General features: G+C 41.4%; 3 protein-coding genes across 5 annotated transcripts; all 3 read left to right on the top strand.

Annotated features, from left to right (window-relative positions):
- Window positions 1-1,482: 1,482 nt before the first annotated feature.
- On the top strand, window positions 1,483-4,618 carry LOC125744566 (uncharacterized). The gene is made up of 5 exons (XM_049016544.1): window positions 1,483-1,750; window positions 2,994-3,080; window positions 3,153-3,380; window positions 3,461-3,562; window positions 3,787-4,618. The coding sequence occupies exons 1-5, from the start codon at window positions 1,535-1,537 to the stop codon at window positions 3,913-3,915; spliced, it is 762 nt and encodes a 253-aa protein (XP_048872501.1). The 5' UTR covers window positions 1,483-1,534; the 3' UTR covers window positions 3,916-4,618.
- A 718-nt stretch (window positions 4,619-5,336) lies between these two features.
- Window positions 5,337-11,980, top strand: sars1 (seryl-tRNA synthetase 1). 2 transcript variants are annotated; one of them, XM_049016536.1, is made up of 11 exons: window positions 5,337-5,584; window positions 6,260-6,330; window positions 6,955-7,035; window positions 7,172-7,330; window positions 7,829-7,972; window positions 8,840-8,995; window positions 9,128-9,349; window positions 9,710-9,839; window positions 10,400-10,557; window positions 11,007-11,136; window positions 11,219-11,980. In XM_049016536.1, the coding sequence occupies exons 1-11, from the start codon at window positions 5,449-5,451 to the stop codon at window positions 11,377-11,379; spliced, it is 1,548 nt and encodes a 515-aa protein (XP_048872493.1). In that variant the 5' UTR covers window positions 5,337-5,448; the 3' UTR covers window positions 11,380-11,980. The 2 variants fall into 2 exon arrangements, with proteins under 2 accessions (XP_048872493.1, XP_048872494.1); XM_049016537.1 differs by lacking the exon at window positions 5,337-5,584 and adding an exon at window positions 5,931-6,074.
- A 2,375-nt stretch (window positions 11,981-14,355) lies between these two features.
- Window positions 14,356-22,931, top strand: alas2 (aminolevulinate, delta-, synthase 2). 2 transcript variants are annotated; one of them, XM_049016529.1, is made up of 11 exons: window positions 14,356-14,513; window positions 15,735-15,911; window positions 16,181-16,324; window positions 17,212-17,289; window positions 17,573-17,795; window positions 17,967-18,151; window positions 18,571-18,750; window positions 19,098-19,262; window positions 20,945-21,213; window positions 21,364-21,526; window positions 22,692-22,931. In XM_049016529.1, exons 1-11 carry the CDS (start codon window positions 14,393-14,395, stop codon window positions 22,853-22,855), a joined length of 1,869 nt encoding a protein of 622 aa, XP_048872486.1. In that variant the 5' UTR covers window positions 14,356-14,392; the 3' UTR covers window positions 22,856-22,931. The 2 variants fall into 2 exon arrangements, with proteins under 2 accessions (XP_048872486.1, XP_048872487.1); XM_049016530.1 differs by lacking the exon at window positions 17,212-17,289.
- Window positions 22,932-23,932: the final 1,001 nt, after the last annotated feature.

The following is a 23,932-nucleotide window of genomic DNA, read 5'->3' as shown; positions in this document are numbered from 1 at the left end:
ATTCACAACACATCCCCTGAACGTGTCTGAAAGTTATATTATATTACATGTGATCAATACTATATTATTGTAATGTTATATTACAATAATGACAGCAATAATAATAATCATGAAATTATTATTATTATTTAACAGAGCATTAGTGATCTAAACCAATGATAATGATGGTTTTCGTGTGGATGACGATCCCTGAGTATTTAGAGCATGAATCTATGACTTTGCTTCCTTTAGAATTTACAGGTGTTCCCTGACATGTTAACATGGGGAATAATCTTGCTCTTTTTCCTGATGTATTGTTCAGCTGTATCCGCTCCCATTTCGCAGTGCCGGTCGCACCCTCTTCCATCAGACAGCAGGGACCCCTTCTCTGACCGTGCTCCTCAGCTTTCCCCTCGCCCATTATACTTATTTTAAAGCCTAGAAGAGATAGATGGATTTTTTTTCAGCAAATTGTTCGCCGTGCCCCAATTTCTAAAGTTACTTTCGTTGTTCCTCCTGGCCGGTGGGGGTGACAGGGGAGGGGCTTAAATCACCCCTCTTGGTATCAATTTGTCTGTTGGCCTATTTACTTGCACAGGTGTCACTTAGTGCACATTAGGATTTTCATTATGTGAACACCAACCTGCTGGCCAATAAACATTTACAAAATGAGTATGAGTATGAGTATGAGTATGGCACATCAAACTTTCTATGGGAGCCAATTAGCCCGTAAAATGTTAAACAAACCCATCCATTTTTACAATGTCATTTACATCATTTTTTAAATTAAAAAACATTCCTCTCCTTGACTTATACTACATCAGTTTTATTATTTTCTATAATGTCCAATATTCCATTTATGCTGCAGCTAATACTGGTTCTGTATGATAATGCTGCAATCCTCTGTTACTACCTTTAATAATCTTAGTACTACTAAATAAAATAAAGATTTTAACTTACATAATAAACAACTCACATACACCACCCATTTTGCACATGACACACATCCACATTATAGGAAGGCTGCTTACAAAAATCTGTTTAATATGTTTGTGTAATAGGCTAACTTTAAAGGATAACACCTTTAAAATTAGACAAAGTAATACTCTCATTACCAACAATACAAAAAAATCTGTTATGACTGATATCGCGTCAACGACTATTGTGACTGCTGTTACTATCTCCATATTCAACTACAACTACCATACTCCTACAATACTACTGCTATCATTCTTAATTGTTACTCCTTTTATACTACCATACTGCTAACACTGCTACCACTAGTACTACAGATACTTACCCTGCCACAAAAATTACTGTACTTTGCATTTAAAATTTTATTTAATGTGTTTTAAATATTTTTTATTCACTTATTATAAGTATTCCTTTATGGTTAAGGGAACAATACAAGTTGTCTTTCCAAAGCCATTTTAGTTGGGGGAAAAAAAGGCAGAGATGGCAAAAGATATGGTAAGTAGGCTGGGCTTTGTTATAAAAGCTCCACCAACCTACGGCATCCATCCTTTGCTTCCACTTTGGGGTCCAAAAGCTGATCATGACCTACTGGTGGCTTAGCGTCTGCCTCTTGCTGGGCAGTGCTGCTCATGCACAGCTGCCCTATCAGGCACAGATGCCAGGAGGGATCAAAGTACTAACCACCAACACTCCTGAGGCAGTCGAGGCAGCCAGCGTTTCTCTGGAGCTGTACAACCAGCAGGGCAAGGACATCTACATGTACTGCCTCAAAAGGGTCAATTCCGCCAGGATGCAGGTGAGAACAGAGCTTCCCACCATCGGTGGTGCTACTCAAATTGTTTTTGTCGTTAACTGAGTGCGAGGGTTGAGGGGTGTCATTATTTTGTCTGAGACTTTTGTCTGTCTCAGGAATTTATGGGAAAATTAATGTGCACATTTGTCCCAGGGAATTACGTCAAATTTTCCTGTGATTCACCATGCAGAAAATATTATATTTCATCGGTGAAAGACTTGTCAACTGATTCAATAACAGTTTGTAAAAAGAAGCCTAAGGCAAGAGAGCACATTTTTCATCTCTTTCGCAAGACAAATGATTTTGATTGAACCAGGAGTGTTGCTGGAATCTTATGAAATCTGTTTGCTGAAACATCTGATGTAAACAAATCATTCGAGGTGCGTTTAGATTCAGCTGGGGCCTGGAGGCGTGAGGTCATAGTGCTGCACACTGATCCCTTCGGTTACAATAATGACAGCAGTAATAATAACAATAATCATGATTATTATTATTATCCCCTCTGTTTAATGTTGAGTCTAATTCTTTATCACATGGTTTCACTTACCATCTGTCTCTGGTTACAAGAACAAACAATACAATCAGTTTCGGGCATTTCAGGTCCAGAAACTAGATTTCAGGTCCAGCTTCTGAGTGGTTCATCGACCATCAGCAACTCAGCATGTATATATTGTTCATTATGTTGTTTCTATAATTACATGTACCGTCATAAATACTGAAGAATATGATAAACTGTGAAGTATTGAAAAACTACAAATTGAATTTATCTTTAAACAGAAATAAATTCTCACTATTTTGCATAATTTTTTTCTATTACAAAAGTAATACCAGCGTGTGTGCATAAATTTTCATGGTAATAAATTTCAATAATAAAAACTCGAACTTAAATGGCAAAAATATGATATCAGAATCTGCATATAGTTTTGCTAGCACCATTTCTGGGTAAGAGTTTTTCCCCTGTTTAAATAACTGTGTACATTCATTGTTAGAATCGGCCAAGAAAACGATATATTTGTCCGACATCCGGGTCATTCACAAATAACGTATCCATTTTCCAACCAGGGTCACAATGAACCTGAAGCCTATCCCACAATTCACAGGGAAAAGAGGAGAAGAGATGCAAGAAGCACATATTGAGATATTTGCTTTGCAAAGCGTTTAGGTTATAAAGCTGTATGAAGACAGAAAAGAGGGTGGATCTCTGTAAGCAAGAGATGACAGTTGTAAATTATTTCTGTTCTGACAGGTGGTGGCAGGACTCAAGTACTACCTCGACGTAGAGACTTTCCGCTGTATTGAAGAAGAAATATACCTGCAAAGGGACAACGCTCAGGTAAGCATGAGAATCAAAGCAAAAGTGTCCAGGTATCTCAGCTGACATTTCCTGTGGCCTTTTCCCCTCCAGACTTTTCTGTGCAAGTTTGAGCTGCTCCAGGTGCCATGGCAGAATATCAGTCGGCTTCTTAAAGGCCAGTGCGGAGAACCAATTCCCGTCGTGGGTCAGATAACACCAGTAGCTGCCAAGGATTCTCTGGTGCAGAGTGTCGCCAAATTTGCTGTGAACCAATATAATGTGTACCCGGGAAATGATTACACCTATGGCATGGTCCAGGTTCTGGCAGCCAAGAAGCAGGTGAGGCTTCAAATTTGCTGCTTGAGATGCCCCAGTGATGTGGGTTTTTGTTTGTTGTGTGACGTGTGTCTTTCCATCAGTTGATAAGTGGTCACAAATACTACCTGGATGTCTGGATGGCAGAGTGCCTGAAGCAGAGAGTCACAGAGACTATACCCTGCACCACTAATGTTAGCGCCCAGGTAAGTATTGAGACCAGATACCAGAAGTCACACGAGGATAAAAGAAGAATGAACACCGTTCAAGATCTGATGTACAGTTATTTTCAGTAAAGCCAGTGTATTCTAATTAAACTTGAGCATTGTGTTTAAATATTACAACACGACAGACAATTATGTACCCAAAAATATAGACAGTTCAAGTTTAATTGAACTGTCTAATCGTTTGAAACCTTTGTCCCTGACAGGAATTTGCATGCTTCTTTGTGGTCTGGCTGAAACCCGGAGAACTGGGCGGAGTTGAATTCTTAGATAGCACTTGTATTCCATTTGGAATAAATCTCGGAACAGGACTTTCCAGGCTGAGGAGCGCATAGTTAAGCAAGACAACAGCAAGGAATGTATATCTCTTTTTTTGGAAAGTATCATACTTGATTATATGGTGAAAATGTTGATCATGTAGTACCTTATAAGAAAAAAAAATAGTTTTTACACATTTTAAGATACCCACAAACAATTGCCACTGATTATTTTGCATTTTCACAAATATAGACACACATGCTTATTCCAGCCTCCTTTATTGCACAAAATGTGCCCCACAATTTTTTTTATGCTGGAGTGGAAACATCAAGAAAATCAGTTTGGAAAAGCTTGTCTTTATGAGGTCACAGGCACCACTAAAGCGCTACTACAAGGAGTATGTTTACTCATATTGCTGACTGCAGTGTGTTAGACACAGATCTGTTCTGTTTAAAGGAGAGCATATGGAATAAAGCAGAGGACATCCAGCATGTGAGGCTGTTATATCTCAGCAGACTCAGACACATACTATGGACCATTTACAGCTACAGATTCTCCTGAATTGCAAGCTTTTCAAGTTTACTAATGAAGCTCCTCAGTGGGATTAGTGAAATAGGAAAAGTTTGGAAGGATCGATGCTTGCATATCTAACGTATGAGATACAGGAAAATGCATATGATCAAATCTCTTGTGACCATTACTATATTTCATTTAATCTGACCTGAATTAAATTTGACTGATCTCTTGATCGTTTTATTTGTAATAAATACTTCATATTCATTTGAGTGTCTTGGTTTCCTTTGAAAACCTGAATAATAATAACAATTTAAAAACCATTAAGATAACTGCATGAGATACATGCGACAGCATGGTGGTTCAAACTTCCACAAACCTTCTGGGCTGTTTTGGGTCCCCTTGTAGAACCAAAAGACATACAGTTTTTTTGCCTTCAATGACCAACCCTGCTTTACATAATGCAGAGAAAATGTTCAATGCTACTGTGGTAAGTGTTTTTTTTTTTTACTACATGACAAACAGTTCACTTTAGCACGTAGTAGCTTGGTTAGAGACAGCAGCCAGAGCTAATGTTTAGACTACTGTACAGCCATCCCACTATCCACAAACACCAAACAACTTGGTGGTCAATAATATTGTTAATAATCTTGGTAAAAAATATCCACAGTTGGAAATCCAGGGAAAAGGTCCGTCTACTTGACGTCATTATGTTTAAATAGTGGTTTTTAAATTGTTAACGTTTGAATGTGACCAGCATGCAAACTAAAGTTTTTTTCTTTGAGATACAGTATACTGGGATTTCAAATTGTGGCGGATTTTAAGCATACCTTGGGCTGGAGATTTTTGCTGGACTTTCGGTAGTTACAGAAACAGCTGTACCGAGCGTTTTTTTACGATCATTTTGCCGGGATGTTCATGGCAGACGCCTATTGATGGCGTCACGATCCAGCGGACCAATCAGCGTGGGCTTTAGAGAGTAGGCCTGGTTGCTTTCGAGACTCTCGTCATTCCTACCGGCTTCACTAGCAGCTGTCGGTGTAGTGGTCCGATTTATTTTTTAAAAATACTGACTGTCTGAGCTGAAGAGGAAAATAATGGTGTTAGATTTGGATCTTTTCCGTTCGGACAAAGGCGGCGACCCCGAAATAGTAAGAGAAACACAGGCGAAGAGGTTCAAAGACGTGTCTCTTGTGGATAAACTGGTACATGCGGATGCCGAATGGAGAAAATGTAAGTATAGTATTTCAGCGGCTTCTTATTAAATGCCTAACAGAAAGAGCCTTCAAATCGACATTCATTTTAAATAGTCCTACACATTCCGTATAGTTAGCTGGCTGGTGTATGATCGGTCAATGGGTAGCAAAATCGTCGCTCTACGGATTAGCAGTCTGTCGGTGGGCTTATTGTTATTCGCCGATCCGGTATCATTAATATTAAGCAGGCTACATTGGTTTTGATCATGCTTTATACGCTTCGGTGACGTATCTAAGCAAAGCGAAAGTGCGAGCTACAATGCATGAACCCAACACATGTGATCGCTGCGCGGAGAGGCTGAACCTGGTCTGATGCAATCCACCTGCAACATGACAATCACGGCTCCCCTGCTGATGTGTTTATAAAATTTAGGTCCGGTCGTTTTAAGAACGATCCAGTACAAAGTACATTATAACACCGAGATGAATAAACTGTTGTCCTTACTATGCATAAAGAATCATATAATGTAAATACTTACAAAAATTATAATGTTCTTACGGGATGTATTTTCTACATTTGTTGTCAAATTCTAAATTGGAATCGGTATATTTATAAAGAGGTTTATACCAAATTTTGGTTGATGAAAGAATATAAAAACAAAAAAGGTAAGCGGACCCCGCCGTGACTGACTTTTTTCTCTGTCATGCTCAGGCCGCTTCACAGCGGATAATCTGAACAAGGTGAAGAACTTGTGCAGCAAGGCCATTGGGGAGAAGATGAAGGTAAGGTCAGAAAAGAAGGTCTCAGTACTGAGATTCTCTAGACAAGATAGGTATTTTTCACCTCATTAGTCAGCTGTAGGTGGAGCTCTGCTTTTCTTCTGTACAGCTATTTCCTGGTTTAATGTGTTGTATCACATTGCAGTCTTTGTATCAGTATTGTATCTGATTATCATTACGGACCCATCTATGTAAAATGAGTTCTTATCTGATCCTACAAAACAAGAAAGTCAGTGGATGAACCTTCAGCATAATTCGAATCTGATATCAACTGTTGGATGTGAGATACAAATCTGCAGTAAAAATTCTCATTCTGATCAGATTACGAATATGAATACTATGACTGTCTGCAGATATGCAAGTTTTTCTCATAATTGTATGGCATGCATGGTAACTTTCCTACTACTCAACCCTTTGAGTCGAATAATTACAAAAAGTTGCCTTTATATAACTGTTTTTAATAAATGTAGTTTGTTTGTCTGTCTGTATGTGATTGGCAGAGAGCCCCCAGTGTCTCTTGCCTGTGCCTTGTCCCTGCAACCATAAATATATAGTTAATTTGTGACGGATGATTAACTCTGTAGGATCAGTGCTGTAATCATTTTTATTGTAATATTGTCTGTGCAGAAGAAGGATCCAGTAGGAGATGACGACTCCCTTCCTGAAGATGCAGAGAATTTGGAGGGCCTGACCGCAGACATTTTGTCGGTACGTCAGTGCTTTCCATCGGCTGTAAAACGTTTTAGCTATGACCACCTTCTCAGCCTGGGGTACCCCTAGATCCTTCCGGCACCTCCCTTCCCCAGCAATGATGTATCAGGCTGAGTTGCCCATTGGTCTACAGGCTCTTACAGTGACCCAGATCAAGAAGATCCGGCTGCTGGTGGATGAAGCGATTCAGAAGGGGGACTGTGAGCGCCAGCGGCTGGAAGCCGAGCGCTTCGAGTACCTGCGTGAGATCGGCAACTTGCTACACCCCTCTGTGCCCATCAGCAACGATGAGGTAGGGTCTGAGCCAGTGGGCTGTGGGGGGGGTGTGGGAAGCGGGTCATATATAATCTGTAAGTGTACAATAAGGGGCTATTTTGAAGCTCAGAACCAACATGCATGCAAGGGAACATTATGAGTTACCTGATATTTGAAACATGTGACGCTGAGAATAAAATGAAAATCAACACTAAGTTTCCACTGTATCACTGAGATTAAAACTCAGACTTCTTTTTACATTTATCTGGTGCTTTTATCCAAAGCACCTTAATGGGAACAGTTACGATTTGTGTGCTCCCTTGGGATTTGAACCCACAGCCTTTTGCGTTGTTAGCACAATGCTCTACTTGTTGAACTATAGTTTGACACAAGTAGCTGGCTAGTATTGGAATTCATTGTTTACAAACAAGATTGTTTTATGTGTTTATTTTTTGGGCTGGTTGTATGTTGGGGCTACAGCTTTTGACCCATGTCACTAAAAGTTTCGATTGCATCCTTTGAAATGAACTGACAGGATGCAGATAACAAGGTGGAGAGGACCTGGGGTGACTGCGCAGTGCAGAAGCGATACTCGCACGTGGACCTCGTGGTCATGGTGGATGGATTCGACGGGGATAAGGGAGTCGTGGTGGCCGGCAGCCGAGGCTACTTCCTCAAGGTGGGAAGATCTCTCAGTGTTACTGCCGTAAGGTGGAGTTTGGCTACAGCAGCAGGCGCTCCTGGCTTTCCGGGTCCGGCCTGAGAAACAGCTATAAGTCACCTGATTTCTCCAGCTTGTTTTGAACAGCTTAGCACTTTGTGTGCAGATTATGTAAGAGAGAGTCTTGTTATTGTTGGGCTGAAACCGGCTAATTATCATGAATGAAAAGTGAAAACATTTTCATAAACTGAAGTAAAGTATATGAGAAAAAAAAGTATATAACTTAACGAAAACTATAAATACTGCTTTTGAAACTATCTGAAATAAAATTTAATACAAACTTCAGATACTTTGTTGCCGTTTTAAAATGTTTAGCTAATGCAGTGGTTTGTTTACCTTTAATTGCCATTAATGATAATGTAACATATTTTGTTCCTTTAGAGGACATCAGTACATAAGGTGCACTATGAAATCATGTAGGATTCTCTAAAGAGAAATACATAAGAACTAAATAGAAATATATGTTTAAAACAAAAACTAATAAAACCACACTGAAAGCTAAACTGGGTTTCCAATGAAAGTTGAAAACAATATATATTAAAACTAAATATTAAAAAAATTAAAATTATAGTAACCCTGGGCTGCAATGAGAACGTTACCGTAAGCGGGACCCAAGATGCACTGCTCCACTGCACACGGGTGATATTCTAGGGTGCTTTCAGTGGTTGAGTAAAAGATTTAGTTTGACATGGATTTAATTAAAATATTAAAACGTAGTTCTTCATCTGTCAGTAGTTTATGTGTCATGTGTGAATTGGAGTGTCTCCATTGTAGTAAAATTTATTCATGGATCTATCATGGTTTCGAGCCTTTTTGTTACCACAGGGTCCACTGGTGTTCCTGGAACAAGCCCTGATAAACTACGCCCTGAGGATTCTGCATAGCAAGAATTACACGCCACTCTACACGCCTTTCTTCATGAGGAAGGAGGTCATGCAGGAAGTTGCTCAGCTCAGCCAGTTCGATGAAGAACTGTACAAGGTATGTGTCAGCATACCAGCCTGCTGCAGCAGCCTATTTTTACCTGCTGCCTTACCTGTTCTGTGGCTCCTGCTCCCCCTGGGAGGCGGGGATGTTGGTTTCACGCCATAACCATCATGTCTGTCCGAACAGGTGATTGGAAAAGGCAGCGAGAAGTCCGACGACGCCAGCCTGGATGAGAAGTACCTGATCGCCACATCCGAGCAGCCCATCGCAGCCTTCCTGCGAGAGGAGTGGCTGAACCCGGAGGATCTGCCCCTGCGCTACGCCGGTATCTCCACCTGCTTCCGGCAGGAGGTGGGCTCGCACGGGAGAGACACTCGCGGCATCTTCCGCGTGCACCAGTTCGAGAAGGTCAGCCCTGCCACTCACAGCGTCTGTTTGCATGTCTTGTCTGGTGAAGTGTTAATTGGATGCTCATTGATGCACAAAAAGAAGAACCTTATTTTTCAGTCTGTCTGTTGCAGTTGGGACAGTTATATCTTAGTAGGTTAAGGACAACGTATCCTAAAGGTGATTAGGAGTAGCCTGTAAGCATTCCATGAGACCTATGACTCGTATTCGCTTCCCATTGGCTTTCTGGCTAACAGGTGTTTATTTTCTGCTACCGTGGATCTACTTCACTCTCCTGTAATTCTACTAAATATGGGCTCTGCCCTGACCCCCTTCCTTCTGGGAATAAGGAAGCCTCCTTTGTCCTCCTTTCCCACGCAGATCGAGCAGTTTGTTTATGCCTCCCCTCATGACAACAAGTCCTGGGAAATGTTTGATGAGATGATTGGCACCGCGGAGGAGTTCTACCAGTCCCTGGGGATCCCATACCGTATCGTCAACATCGTCTCAGGTTATTGTTATTGCCGTATCAATTTTTGACTGCCGGAACCATACAGCTGGGGTAACGGATAGCTACATGTGTGAAAAATGAACTAATACTCATTTAATGCTTCATTTGTGCTTCTGCTACAAAGCTAAAGCTCGACATAGTAGCAGCTGTTTGAAAGACTCCTTTGATCATGAATGGCTTGATCATATTTTAAATATTGTGATTATTTTATACTCTTGAAAGGTTATTTAACCTTGAACTACACCACTTGCACACTGAACGTGACCATTGTCTTATCTATTCTTAACTGTGCATCGGTGTATGAGAGCTACTGCCAATCAGAGATTGATTTCCTGTGTGTGTGAACATACTTGGTCAAAAAACCTGTTGCTGATCTGTTTTAGAACCTCTGAAATATGCAGCGGTTCACCAGAGGCCAATGTTACTAGAGCGTTTCAGTTCATTATTGTTCTCAGCGGTCAGCAGAGCCCTTGACTGTCATGCTCCATGGTGTCAGAATTTGAGAGGTGATTGTTTGTCTACAGGGTCACTGAACTCCTGACTCACCCTTTGCCCTCCAGGTGCCCTGAATCACGCAGCCAGTAAGAAGTTGGACCTCGAGGCCTGGTTTCCAGGTTCTTCTGCCTTCCGGGAGTTGGTGTCCTGCTCAAACTGCACAGACTACCAGGCACGGCGGCTGCGCATCCGCTACGGGCAGACAAAGAAGATGATGGACAAGGTGAACACAAGGGAATCTCAGAGGGGTTACAGTTCAGCCATGTTTTAAAAGTCTAGTAGTTCCCATGTTGCACTCAACATGTGTGTGACTTGGCTAACAGGTTATAATGCCAATGAGAGAGGTCAGTCCTGATATCCCCGTGGTGTACTGTGTGACAACAGGACCACCGACGTTTACTTAGGCTGTAATGCTTTGTATATATATATATTTTTTTTATCCTGAGGAATGCTGCTATCACTTTTAGCATTAATTTCTAAAAACACTCTTCGATGTTCTCTCTCCCAACCGTGTAGAACTGCAACCAAGATGTTTATTAGAATTTGCATCAGCCATTCCTCTGGTTTCTGTTCAGTTGACTTATTTCTCATGAATTTAGTGAATTTAGTGTTGAAGAAATGCAGAGTGATGAGTCTGCCCATGGTGACTGAACTGCAATTGCCTCCCCCAAGGCTGAGTTTGTGCACATGCTGAATGCCACCATGTGTGCCACCACGCGGGTCATCTGCGCTATCCTGGAGAACTACCAGACGGAGGAGGGCATCGTGGTTCCCGAAAAGCTCCGTCACTTTATGCCCCCAGGTAGCCCGCTGCGCACGTTACCGAATCCACATCCGCCACGCTTCCTTTGCTGTTGGTTCAGAGTTTTGTTCTGTCCTCTCAGGGTTGACGGAGATCATCCCATTTGTGAAGCCAGCGCCCATAGATCAGGAGCCATCCAAGAAGCAGAAGAAGCAGCAGGATGGTGGGAAGAAGAAGAAGCAGACACAGGTGGACCAGGAAATTCAGAGCCAAGTGGAGAATATGTCTGTCAACGACTCATAGGGCAGCCCTTTCCATTCCCCTCCTTGCCAGATGAACCCAGGGGGGGGCAGCCTTTTATTTCCAGATGTCATAGAAGTACAGTGGCCAAATCAATGCATTTATGGTCCACCAGGGGGCACCACATACCGGTGGCTCTTTAGTTAAGCTATGGACTAGGCTCAATGGACGGTACAAATAGATGTCTACATATTGCATGCTTACACCTGATGGAGGTTAAATGTCCGACAGCATCAGTGTTGTAAGTTGTACCTTGTCCTTGTTAAAACAGTCAATTGCCCTCCCCCATTGAGCTTTAGTCCCATGGAAAAGCAGCTATAGAGACCCTGGAACTGGCTTTGCACCATCTGCTTGGCTAACTGTTGCTTTGAAGACTTAGATGAAGTCTCAGAAACACACCTGAACTCCTTATCTTTAAAATCATGGTTGGCTGTTATCTCTGCTTTCTATCCTATTACTTTCATCTCCATAACTTGTGAAGGGAATTGTACCTGTATATTCTTGGTCTGGAGGTTACTTGGCTGTATTTTTTTGGCTATATACAGCTTTTCTGGGGCTGCAGTGCAATTTCATGACATAATAAAATTATCCCTCAACCATAAAAGACTGGGCCTTTTAATTTATGGTGGTCCTGGTGAGGTCCTCCACAGGTTTCTATATCTGTCTAATACCCTGAAGGATTGCATGCGAGTGAAATGACAAAGTGACTCGACTACATGGTTAAAGCTAGCTACAAGAAGATGCAAATAATAAGTCATCTGCCTGCTAGCTTCCATACTTTTAAGTTACTCGATTTACAATTTCAGTTCAGGCATCGCTTGTAAGGATGCCACAGACAGGGCCCTAGGCGTGGTTTAACCGGCACCCTTTAACTAACTTCTTTTATATTACAATTCTACCTTGTGTTGGAGTCCTGCTGTTACAGCTTTGTTTCAAAAACGTTGCTGCGGTAGCATGAAGTCTGCCTGTTTAATAATGACGCTTGAATCACGTAACATTGTTGTTTGTTTCGATTTGAAACAAAAAAAAAAACCTGAAAAAAGAAGTCAAAGAAGGGAGTGGCTGTGAAAACTAAATCTAATTCACGCTTTAGTACAGACGTCGGTTTTGGGTTCACGTTTAGGTGCAGCAGGGGATGTAGAATTTGTTCTGTGATTATTAAAAACGCAAACACAAATACGAAAAGTCAAACAGACGTGTCTGAATAAAAAGACAGAATCTAAACTGCTCCCCCCGCCACGGATCGCCTCCCCCCGACGGATTACCTCTTTTAAAAAGCAGCGGACTTTTAAAAAAAGTCGGTTCTCCTGTGACTGTTCGCTGTAAATTAATTTTTCTTGCCTTAAGTCGACTAAAAAGTCGCATTACACTGTTTATTATATTTTACAGTCAAACTGAGTTAAGTTAAGATTAACAGCCTCCTGTAAAACGCTGGAAATGTGCAGTATCAACACTCAAACGCGACAGTAATGCTTTTTTTTTCAACATCGCTCGTTTGTGCAAATTGTTACCTCCAGTCCCAAGAAGCCATTCATTTACTTGAACAATGATTTTTTTTTTCTTTCTTTTTTAACATTTTACTGAATTCATTCTGCTTAATTATTTGTGCTGGTCTGTTTTGTATTCATATAATGCGGCGATTAACTTCGACTCGGCACCGCCACTTAAAATTGGTATGACATCAAACCAAACACGAAAAGTAATTCTAACCGTGCACGGTTAAGGCTACCAAGTGTTTCGCTTTTCTGCAGCTGACATTATTTTGAGCTGGGCTATAAGGTGGCATTTTGTAACATGCCGCAGGATGACCCTGTCTAACTCTGGCCGGGAAAATCCTACAGACATCAAATTTGCACCATGCTAATTTTATATCTCTCATTTCTATGCATATGATCTCATTGTCGTGGGAGTCAACACAAAAATATACGGCACAATACTTAAAACATTTTTGAAATCTAATAGTTTTTAATGGTTTGTTGTCAAACCATTGGTATTTAACGAAAAAAGCATGTTTGTGAAATTTACTTACTACTTCAGTGCATAAATTTCATCATCTACAACTGCAAGTGACCCTAGGTGTGAATGTGGAAATAGATGGGGGAGGGGGGGTATGGTCCACTTTTTGCCCCACTGTCCAGTGTACAGTTGTTCTGATCAGTGAAGGTCTGAAAATTAACTCAATTCTTTTGATGTAGGCCTAGCTAGTTTTAAGTTTATAATGGAGTAATATAGATATTGTATAGCGTGTCGGATGTGTTAGAGCTGGCAGGCCTGTTCCAGCATATTTTGATGTAGGTCTACAGGTTGGCAGGCCTGCTTTCATCCGTTTTTTTTTTTTTTTCGGAATGGACCCATTATTTTGAGATGTTTGATACCTAAATGGAAATCCATTTTAACGCAAGTAGATCCGTGATAAACTTTCATTTTTTAAGGGACTCGGTAGTCGTTGATGTATATAGCCATTCGTTCATCCATTTTCCAACCAATTATCAAGTAGGTCTACGAAGACTGCATGGTTAATGTAACAATTCTTTAAACCCTATTAAAATTTACTCTTGAACTGAATTTCGAAGCAAAATGTTTTGCATCTGTTTGTACACTCAGATGCGATACGAATGGATGTTTCGCTTATACAGCTAAAATGAAGTAGTATGTGAAAATGTGATGTACGTGTGTAATACTAAATTCATGTGTAATCTAGGCCGTATATAAAGCATATAAGGAATCGCTGGGCAGAATCCAGACATGTTTTTTTTATAGTTTTTTGTCGACGAAGGTCGCTGTTGGATTAAAAAGGGCACTTTGTAGTCTTCAACTTATTTTTATAGTCGGCCAAATAAATTGCGATTATATTTAACACTGACCACGGACAGTTAAACAATCAAAATTAGACAGATGCCTGCCATTTAAAAACCAGCTGATTCGAGATGAAATGAAGGTGAAGTGAAACGGTCAGCCTCCTACTCTTTTTCTCCGTCTCCTCCCCTCCCAGTGTCTGATAAAAACTTGTCAATAAATGGGCACGTTGTTTCTCGAACTTGCTCTTTTGCTTTCGTCGTCACACCGACACCACCTCATATTTCCGAAATCCAGTCTCCCAGCTGGCTGCAAAGTTCGTCCTCAGTGCAGGTCAACAGGTGAGATGTCTGAGATGTATAATGTATGTTCATGTGTAAAATATAAGATAGCATATATGCACACACGTGTGTGTGTGTGTGTGTGTGTGTGAAATATAATAATATGTATATAATAAAATTAAAAAAACGTAAGTTTGTGAAAAGGCTCGTTTTGAGGTAACCTTGAAGTTAGTTTTATGGACACTTCGTAGATGTTGATAAACGAAACTATTAATATCGAAATCCAGATTAATAGAAACCAATAATATAGTTGTATTATATTCTGACTTGCGGATAAATAAATTCCTCCTTTTTGTTACTTTTATTGTTTAGTAGGTTATATGTACTGCTTGTAGTTTGTTTTTATAAATTGACTCGTCGTTTATTATACACCCTAAACACCGTAGGTTTCTCTCCTTTTTTTGCATTAACACGTATTTTTCTCGGAGTGTCGCTTCAGCACCTGGAAGACGCGGACAGCGCGAATATGCATGGGGAAGATTAGCTGTTATCGTGAAAGCCCGAGGCGAGGCGCACCCAGCTGTGACGGGATAACAACCGAGATAAAATTAACCTATAGGAAACTATAATTTTATATTAACATTGATAAATATTTTACCCTTTGTGTAAGCTATGGTTTTCGGACATTTAAAACAGAAATTAAAAGAATCTTACATATGTAGGCGTGACATACTTTTAAATTGTCCATCTAGCTGAAACTTAGCTGAAGTTTAAAAAATAATTTATGACAAATTGACTTCTGTTTCTTAAAATACATGGATTAACTCCGTCATATTAATTAATCACGTTACGTTTGTATATTTGCGTTTTTGTTTAGATTTAGGGAGCATTTTATTTGTACATAAAATGCATGATTTGGGAAGTGCTACTGCTATAACATAATTTTTGAAAAGTATAAAATTGAATATGTAGCATAATTTAATATTCTAAATTGTTTTCATTATTTAAGATGGGTGTTTAATTGAGAGGAGTGTGTGTGTGTGTGTGTGTGTATGTGTGCGTGCATGTGTGTGTGTGTGTGTGTGTGTGTGTATGTGTGCGTGCATGTGTGTGTGTGTGTGTGTGTATGTGTGCGTGCATGTGTATGTGTGTGTGTGTACATGAACTTTCTGACCTATTGCTGATGCTGCTTTCATAACGATGACTAACAGTCACAAGTGAAATTCATTCCAGTGAAAAACCTAGTTTAATTTGACATTGTTTTTTTTATTATTATTACAGTGAAAACAGTGTCAGCCATGTCTGCTTTCCTGCACCACTGTCCATTCCTGAAGACTGTCTCGCATACCGCCCTGCGGAGGTCGGGCCTCGGTCTCTTCTCTCTGGCCGACAGGTGCCCAGTCGTCATTCAGCAGGTGGCCACGAATGCTACCCTGGCCCAGAAACCAAAGGACAGTGGTGAGCGTGGGGCCTACAATTCACTGCATGTGCAGCGAGCTTACTGAAAGGTCGCTAACATTCTTTAATGTCCACAGTGTATTGCAGATCTTTCCATCATTAACCCTGATAATCCTACTAGTTTATTATAGAATAGTTGTAGTTTTGGAATTTTATTGGTTCTTGTACTGTTATTTTATGTGTCCTATTTAGTGCTTTTGAAATTTACATTGATTCATACCTATTATTTTTTTAATGGGTCTTTGAGTTGTTCACTTCCTATTCATCAGCCCCCCACAAAGGCCCCCAGCGCTCCCTGGCCCAGGCTGCCAGCCAGTTGGCTGTTTCCATGGCAAAAGGCTGCCCCTTTGTGTCCTCCCAGATCGGAGTGGTGCAGGCGAGGCCTGAGGTGCAGGAGGACATCCAGCCCACAGGTGAAACACAAACTCACGCACTGAACACGGGTGTCAGGCAAGGCGAGGATCACACTTACATGCGCCCAAGCGCACAGCAGAGAAGGACGGGGCACAAAGGCGCCTCGCACACACACCTCAGAGAAAGGCGGTGGTGTTTTCTCAGGGATTGGCCTTGAAGACGCAAATTTGATTAAATAAATAGAACTGGGGGTGAATCCAGAGCAAAGTAGAAAGTCAATGGAGGGTGAATTCAGTTGGGGATTGGCTCAGAGAAGGTGGTGCAGAGTCCAGGTGTGCCTGAAGATGGCTGCCGGTGTCCTCCCTCGGTGCCTTACTCATCTAGAGTGTGAGAGAGAGATAAATAACAGCATTTTTTAGGGGCTGGTTGGTTGCCACAGCCAGTGAATCAGGCATGAGAATTCTGCTTGTCGCCCTGTTGGCCACTGTCTTTGATGCTGCAGCTCACACATGGCTGCCTGTCAACAGACCAATGCAGCACCAGACACACAATAGAGATTGGTTCTGCATGGGGTTGCCATGGGAGGTTCTCCATGGGATTGCCATGGGAGGTTCCGTATGGGGTTACCATCTGAGGTTCTCCATGGGGTTGCCATGGGAGGTTCCGTATGGGGTTACTATGTGAGGTTCTCCATGGGGTTGCCATGGGAGGTTCCGTATGGGGTTACCATGTGAGGTTCTGTAAGGAGTTACTATGTGGGGCTATCATCTACATACAGATCTGTTACTTGTGACACCCTAGAACTGCCCAAGGGGGTTAACCTGTAACCTGTTAGCCAAATATGGTGAGCAACACTCTCAGTCAAAGCTATTACTGAGTGAGATGTTGTTTATTCTCCACAGTAATGAATGACTGAAACACTAATCAGAAAACATTGTGTGTGTAGGGGGTATACTGAAATCCCTGCTAAGCAGTTTACAGAACCTGACCCATGACAAGACCACCTCCCACAAGGACAATATGAGTGAGCAATATTGTTTGGTTATATGACTCTTCCTTTAGTTTGCTGCAATGGAAAGCTCCAGATTTAGCTCAGCTTCCTTTAAAGGAGCCAATCAAGCTGCTTGAACATGGAAATAAAAAAGGATATAATTATGAAATTCTAAAATTCAATGCCTTCTGGGGTGTGATACTTAGACTTTACCATTGTTGCGACCACAGTGTTGCTTCACCTTTAAGCACCGTTTCATTCTCCTGTACATATTAATCTTTAAAAACGGCACATTGTGATTTCTCCCTGTGCACAGAACGCTCCAGTTTTGATTATGATGCCTTTTTTGAGGAGAAGATTGCTGTGAAGAAGAGAGACCACACTTACCGCATATTCAAGACTGTGAACCGCCGGGTCGACAGTTTCCCGTTTGCTGAAGATTACTCTGTGGCTGGTCATAATGGGTCCCTCGTGTCTGTCTGGTGTAGCAACGACTACCTGGGAATGAGCAGCCACCCCGGTGTACTGGATGCAATCCGGTAAGGGCAGCCATGTTCTAATGAAGGGAACCAATGTTGGGAACTCATGTCGTGTCCTTGATCTACACATTGAGTTGTATCGGTAAATGTTGAGCAGCGATGCATGTTTGCTGAGACGTTTCCTATAAAAGCATCCAAGCAACCATGTGCATATCTGTGCATGTCATGCAGCGGTGCTCTGAACAAGCATGGCTCCGGGGCAGGTGGCACCAGGAACATCTCTGGCACCAGCAACTACCATGTGGAGTTGGAGAAGGAACTGGCCGCACTGCATGGCAAGGATTCTGCATTGGTCTTCTCATCCTGCTTCGTGGCCAATGACTCCACCCTCTTCACACTGGCCAAGATGCTGCCAGGTGAACTTATCAACACAGAGAACATAATTACAGAGAGTTCCTAAATTAATTTAATGAATTACTTTAAGTTTTTATCGCGTCAACCTTGAACAATTGTTTTACTTTTATTAAGTAGAGTTAAAGCAGTCAAAGGAGTAAATTTAAACTTCTACATTTAATACATTTGTGACCAATAGCCAAAATTTTACAAATGAGGAAAAGACCATTAAGAACCTGCAGATCATACTTCTCAGTCCTGTAATGCATCTAAAAATGAAAGAATAGATGCTTACAATGATGTGCAGATTCCAAACAAAAATGAATCTCTTACATGATAAAACATAGACTACATCATAGAACAGCATTTAAAGTGAAAGATGTTTATAAACAACATCCTGCAGAGGTTAATTTTATGAAGCCTGCACATCTGCTAACTGCAGGCTGCGAGATCTATTCGGATGCTGGGAACCACGCATCCATGATCCAGGGGCTGCGCAACAGTGGTGCCAAGCGCTTCATCTTCCGCCACAATGACGTTGAGCACCTGCAGGAGCTTCTCAGCCGCTCTGACCCCAAAACACCCAAAATCGTGGCTTTTGAGACGGTGCACTCCATGGACGGTGAGTACTGCTGTGTCAAGCCAATCGGAGCACATGGTGGGAGTGGCTGTGGAATCTAACTGTCTGAACCACACACATTATAACTCGAAAGTTCCTACTAATTATCTAATGGTCTCCATCTCACAGGAAGTATTTTGTACAACTACTCGGTCCCTATTAACAACCACTCTGTGTGGCCCCAACCACAAAGAGAGTAATTTCATGGTGAATGTAACCTGTAACCCTCTATTACCTTACTTCTCAGTACAACATACACCACACAGAGAATAATGAGCAAGCTTGCAGTGGGATTTCCCCTCAATGACTTGATTTTACTGAGTGTACTTACGAAGTCTTGTTGCCCTTAGGGGCCATCTGCCCATTGGAGGAGCTGTGTGACGTGGCACATCGCCATGGAGCCTTGACTTTCATTGATGAGGTGCATGCGGTGGGACTGTATGGAGCCCATGGTGCCGGGATTGGGGAGAGAGATGGTGTTATGGACAAGATGGACATCATCTCTGGCACATTAGGTGAGTCCTGGGAAGGATGAGAGGAGAAAGTATGATGTATTAATGCAACGATGGGCCTTGTCAGTTAGCCTCTGTGAAGCTTCGCTCAGCGAAACCTGATTTTCATAGTGGTGCATTGATTGTCTAGTGCACGTATGCAGAATGTTTAATTTATATTTACATTTCTGGCTGACAGTGGCTACATAAAGAAGGAAAGTAAGGACAATTCCAGCGGTCCTAAAAAAATTTGGGACAAAATTGGATTTTATTTGAGTTGGGGGCCCAATACAGTAAGCTTTCATGAGGCCCAGAGTCTCCAGTGGCCCGCCTGCTGATTGAGGTATCATCATTATTAAGATCATGCAAGATACAAGATATCTTAATTGTCACTGTTCGAATACAATGAGATGATGTTTGGATCATCCTGTAGAAGCCTCAGTAAAAACCGTACAGCTAAAGAAATTGCACATTATGTAAATAGGCTTATCATTTACATGCTTTCATTATTTTATGGCAGTTGTTGGTTGTGAATTGGCCATTTACTTGGGGTATTATGTGGTAAAATTAACAAAAGAATTGTAAGACATATTACATAATTATCGTTGACAATTATCAGTAAAATAAAACATAAAACTTACATTTTACTTATTCGGACTGAGTACAAAGCAAGATTCAAATATGTAATGGATGCATTTCCATTAATGCAAAATACAGATATACTTCTAACAGCAATCGTGAAAGTGTCAAAATTTAAAGAATGCTAAGTTGACTCCAAAACAGAGTGTACTTTGGTACAGTTTCTGGATGTGGTTTGGTGTAGCAAACTGAGAGGGATGATTGAATTTGGTCATTTTTGAACGGTACATATCCTCATAAAACAGCTATGGTATAGTGAGGGACTCTTACAAACGTGCTGGGAAAATCATTTTTCTCGAGCTGTATGCTGTGTTTCAGCACAGAGACTCGGGCTCTACCAGTCTGCTGCTCCCCTCCCACCCTTATCACAGGCTCCAGAGCTACACTTGTATCAGCCCTGGGTGCACCCTAACCCCTCCAAACCTGCAGGACCGAGATAGGGGCACCATTCTGTCACAGACAAACCCACGGACTGATCTACCACAACATTAAACGCCACAACATTAAATACCACAATATTAATTGCTCTAATTTCCATACCTTCATTCACATACCTGTCTTTTTTTTACCACAACACAAGAATTTAATGAAGGTAAATAAATAGAAAATACTACTTAGCCCATGTTATAGATATGAGATCATAAGGAAATTAAGCAAGGAGAAGAATCTATTTTAACCACACTAGAGACAGGAGACTGCTGAGTAAGCAGAGTGATTTAAATGGCTGTAATAGAGATGTACGAACATGTGGTAGGTGATGAGGAAGATCAGGCTGCGTGGCCTAGCTTTGCATATAACCGTTGATGAACCTGCAACTGTTCATGCATTCACATATATACAAGTGCCTCAGTGTGAATGTAAGCATACAGAATCCTTAGTAAAAGTTAGTTTACCATTAAAAATATTTTGCTAACAATTGCAGTTCATTCAGTGTTATCCAGTGTTGATCTTTAGGGTTGATGAAATCATCCTGAATCATATTGATTAGAATGTTGTTTTACTCTTTGTAATGAAGCTTTTAATGAAGGGCCTTTTTCCATCTTTATCCCAAACATTCCCTGTTGCAGGCAAGGCCTTCGGCTGTGTGGGCGGCTACATTGCCGGTAACGTTGCCCTGGTGGATACCGTGCGTTCCTACGCTGCAGGCTTCATCTTCACCACCTCCCTGCCCCCCATGGTCCTGGCAGGGGCGCTGGAGTCCGTAAGGGTCCTCAGGGGACCCGAGGGCCAAAGGCTGAGGCGGGCGCACCAGAGGAACGTCAAGCACATGCGGCAGCTACTTCTGGACGCTGGGCTGCCTGTCATCAACTGTCCCAGTCACATCATCCCCATTCGTGTGAGAGCCAGAATCCAGAGCCCCTGGATTTAATCATGTGTCGCTTGTCACTTTTCTTGTCTGTCGTCATAGAGGTTATATTTGTTTGTTGTTGGTTCTTAAGTCTTACAATCTGAAAAACCTACTTTCTTGTTCTACCTTGTGTAAAAGGTGGGCAATGCAGAACAGAACTCTAAGGTTTGTAACATCCTGCTTGAGAGACACCAGATCTACGTGCAAGCCATCAACTACCCAACTGTCCCAAGGGGGGAGGAGCTACTGCGCCTTGCGCCATCCCCCCACCATGACCCAGCAATGATGGAATACTTCATAGGTAAGTGGCAGCATAGGTCAAAAACACAATTATTTATAACCTGTTTTTAAACACTGAGTCTGGATGCCTTTCGCAGTCATAGTTCCATGCAACAAACTTCCTCAATTATAACCCTATAAAGGTGCATAACTAGCAAATTGATTGTAGTTTGTACAGTATTGAATTGGCTGAAAATTTTTAAATACAGACAGTTCAAAGCAGTTGGTCTATGGCTATGCTGTAGCAATTAGTAGGAGAGACACAACTACAGTTGTGGTGTACAACTCTGGGCAAACGATGGGCAACACTAAAAATCGCAGAACATGTTTTTAATAGACTCAACAGCAAATAATTAGTCAGGATATCCATCCATCCATTTTCCAAACCGCTTATCCTACTGGGTCACGGGGGGCCCGGAGCCTATCCCAGAAGCAATGGGCACGAGGCAGGGAACAACGCAGGATGGGGGGCCAGCCCATCTCAGGGCACACTCACACACCATTCACTCACAGATGCACACCTACGGGCAATTTAGCAACTCCAATTAGCCTCAGCATGTTTTTGGACTGTGGGGGGGAAACTGGAGTACCCGGAGGCTACCCCACGACGACATGGGAAGAACATGCAAACTCCACACACATGTAACCCAGGCGGAGACTCGAACCTGGGTCCCAGAAGTGTGAGGCAACAGTGCAAACCACTGCACCACCATGCTGCCTGGGTCAGGATATATGCAAGAAGAAAAAAAAAAAACAAATCGATAAAGTAACTTAGCTTTAGTCTTGTAGACAGCATTTTATATAAAGAGAAGTCAGTGTCGCAGCACTCAGAGTTAAGTGGCTTCAAGGAGTTCATCAGTGTTTGAAATATATTTCCTGGTTAGTTTGTATTTAATGTGAGACATTCTCTATAGAGCTCAAATTTGGACTCTGACCAGGCAGTTTTGGGTTTCGCCCATTTTTTGCCCAGGAGTGTATAAGAGATAGAGCAGAGCTGTTGCTGTGTTTCAGTAGGGAAAATCGATGCAAAGTGACTGTATGGTAGCGGTGAGACAGCATCCCTTTTAAATGTATCCCAGGAATTTGTCTGTTGCATATGTATCCTGCTTATGCTACCTAACAAACATTAGCTGATTCAAAGGGGTGGAGGTGAAGCCAGCTAACATGTGAGTCAATGTCATTGGCAGAAAAACTGATGGAGGCGTGGCAGGAGGTTGGCCTTCCATTAAACAAGCCAGTAACTGCTGCCTGCAACTTCTGTGACCGGCCGCTGTACTTTGACCTGATGAGTGAATGGGAAAAATCCTATTTTGGCAACATGGAGCCCAAGTACATCACAGTGTCTGCCTGACAGGAGAGCTGCATGTGAAGAAAGGCATTGTGGGAAATTGTATTTCACTGTCAAAAGAATATACTCTTTTAATATACCTCTGTGTGTTTTGGTAGTTTTTCCTCCATTTATTCTAATTCATATATTACACATATTGTATTTACATGTTTTGTGTACTTTTAATTTTTATTTGGTGTCTATTCAGGTGAAATTTGTCACAGAGCGAGGAGCAGCCAAATCAGAGCTATCGTCATTATTTTCATAATTATTAGTCTATTCTGACAGACCTTTACTGCGCTCCCGAAACTATGAATCTGTGACACCTGCACTCCAAGCACTTTTTTTTAAAGAATAATTTGACTTCCTTTAGTGGTAGTTAAATATTGTCTGTTTTTGGTTTGATGTCTAGTCTGTAATCTTTGCCAAATTCAACAATATCTGTTATACATTATATTCATCACGATTCATCATTGTCATTTCTGCTAAAGGGAGGTGAATACTATCCTCCAACTTAGGAACTGGACCCATAGATCATACCTCCTCAATGGCAATAAACTCAGTATGGCTATAGGCAGCCCTGATACTTTTCTGTTACTCCAGGTTTGTTAAAGGAATTGCTGTTTGTGGCGTGTTGTGTCATTAAGAGTTCTTATTTTCAGCAAGTGGCTATTCTATTGTTTACACACAGAAGTTCAGATTAAGATAATTCATGTAATTATTATTGTTGTAGCTGTTGTTACAATTGATATAGTATTTTAATTCAGCCGGATTTTTCATCTTCGGAGCCCCATGCCAATATTTGTATATCAGTAATCACATAAATATATTTGTCTTTTTTTAGCTTTCTGCCAGAATTACAATTTAATCATTATTTCTGTGTTTTTTCCTTCTTGTTCTTCATATATACTTCCCATGCAGGGAAACAGGTCATTATAACCTTAAATTCTTAGTGTTTTTCTGCTGTGGTAACATGTGCTGCCCAAAGCATACCTTTATTTATATGTCACACATTTTAGGGAAAAAATTATCATCGACTATTGACTTACACCTTCAAAGGAGGTTTTTTAAACCTCGCCCCCGGTTTGTGCTTACATGGTT

Source organism: Brienomyrus brachyistius, chromosome 6, assembly GCF_023856365.1.
Source record: "Brienomyrus brachyistius isolate T26 chromosome 6, BBRACH_0.4, whole genome shotgun sequence".
In the NCBI taxonomy this organism is placed as follows: Eukaryota; Metazoa; Chordata; class Actinopteri; order Osteoglossiformes; family Mormyridae; genus Brienomyrus; species Brienomyrus brachyistius.
Note: the sequence above shows the minus strand (reverse complement) of the source record. Positions and strands in the feature narration are given on the sequence as shown.

Coding starts and splice junctions, on each gene's coding strand:
- LOC125744566 (XM_049016544.1), top strand. CDS start 1,535: ATGACCTACTGGTGGCTTAGCGTCTGCCTCTTGCTGGGCAGTGCTGCT. Junction 3,081..3,152: donor TGCAAAGGGACAACGCTCAG/GTAAGCATGAGA, acceptor TTTCCCCTCCAG/ACTTTTCTGTGCAAGTTTGA. Junction 3,563..3,786: donor CCACTAATGTTAGCGCCCAG/GTAAGTATTGAG, acceptor TGTCCCTGACAG/GAATTTGCATGCTTCTTTGT.
- sars1 (XM_049016536.1), top strand. CDS start 5,449: ATGGTGTTAGATTTGGATCTTTTCCGTTCGGACAAAGGCGGCGACCCC. Junction 7,036..7,171: donor TGACCGCAGACATTTTGTCG/GTACGTCAGTGC, acceptor ATTGGTCTACAG/GCTCTTACAGTGACCCAGAT. Junction 8,996..9,127: donor TCGATGAAGAACTGTACAAG/GTATGTGTCAGC, acceptor CTGTCCGAACAG/GTGATTGGAAAAGGCAGCGA.
- alas2 (XM_049016529.1), top strand. CDS start 14,393: ATGGGCACGTTGTTTCTCGAACTTGCTCTTTTGCTTTCGTCGTCACAC. Junction 18,751..19,097: donor GACGGTGCACTCCATGGACG/GTGAGTACTGCT, acceptor TGTTGCCCTTAG/GGGCCATCTGCCCATTGGAG. Junction 19,263..20,944: donor CATCATCTCTGGCACATTAG/GTGAGTCCTGGG, acceptor TCCCTGTTGCAG/GCAAGGCCTTCGGCTGTGTG.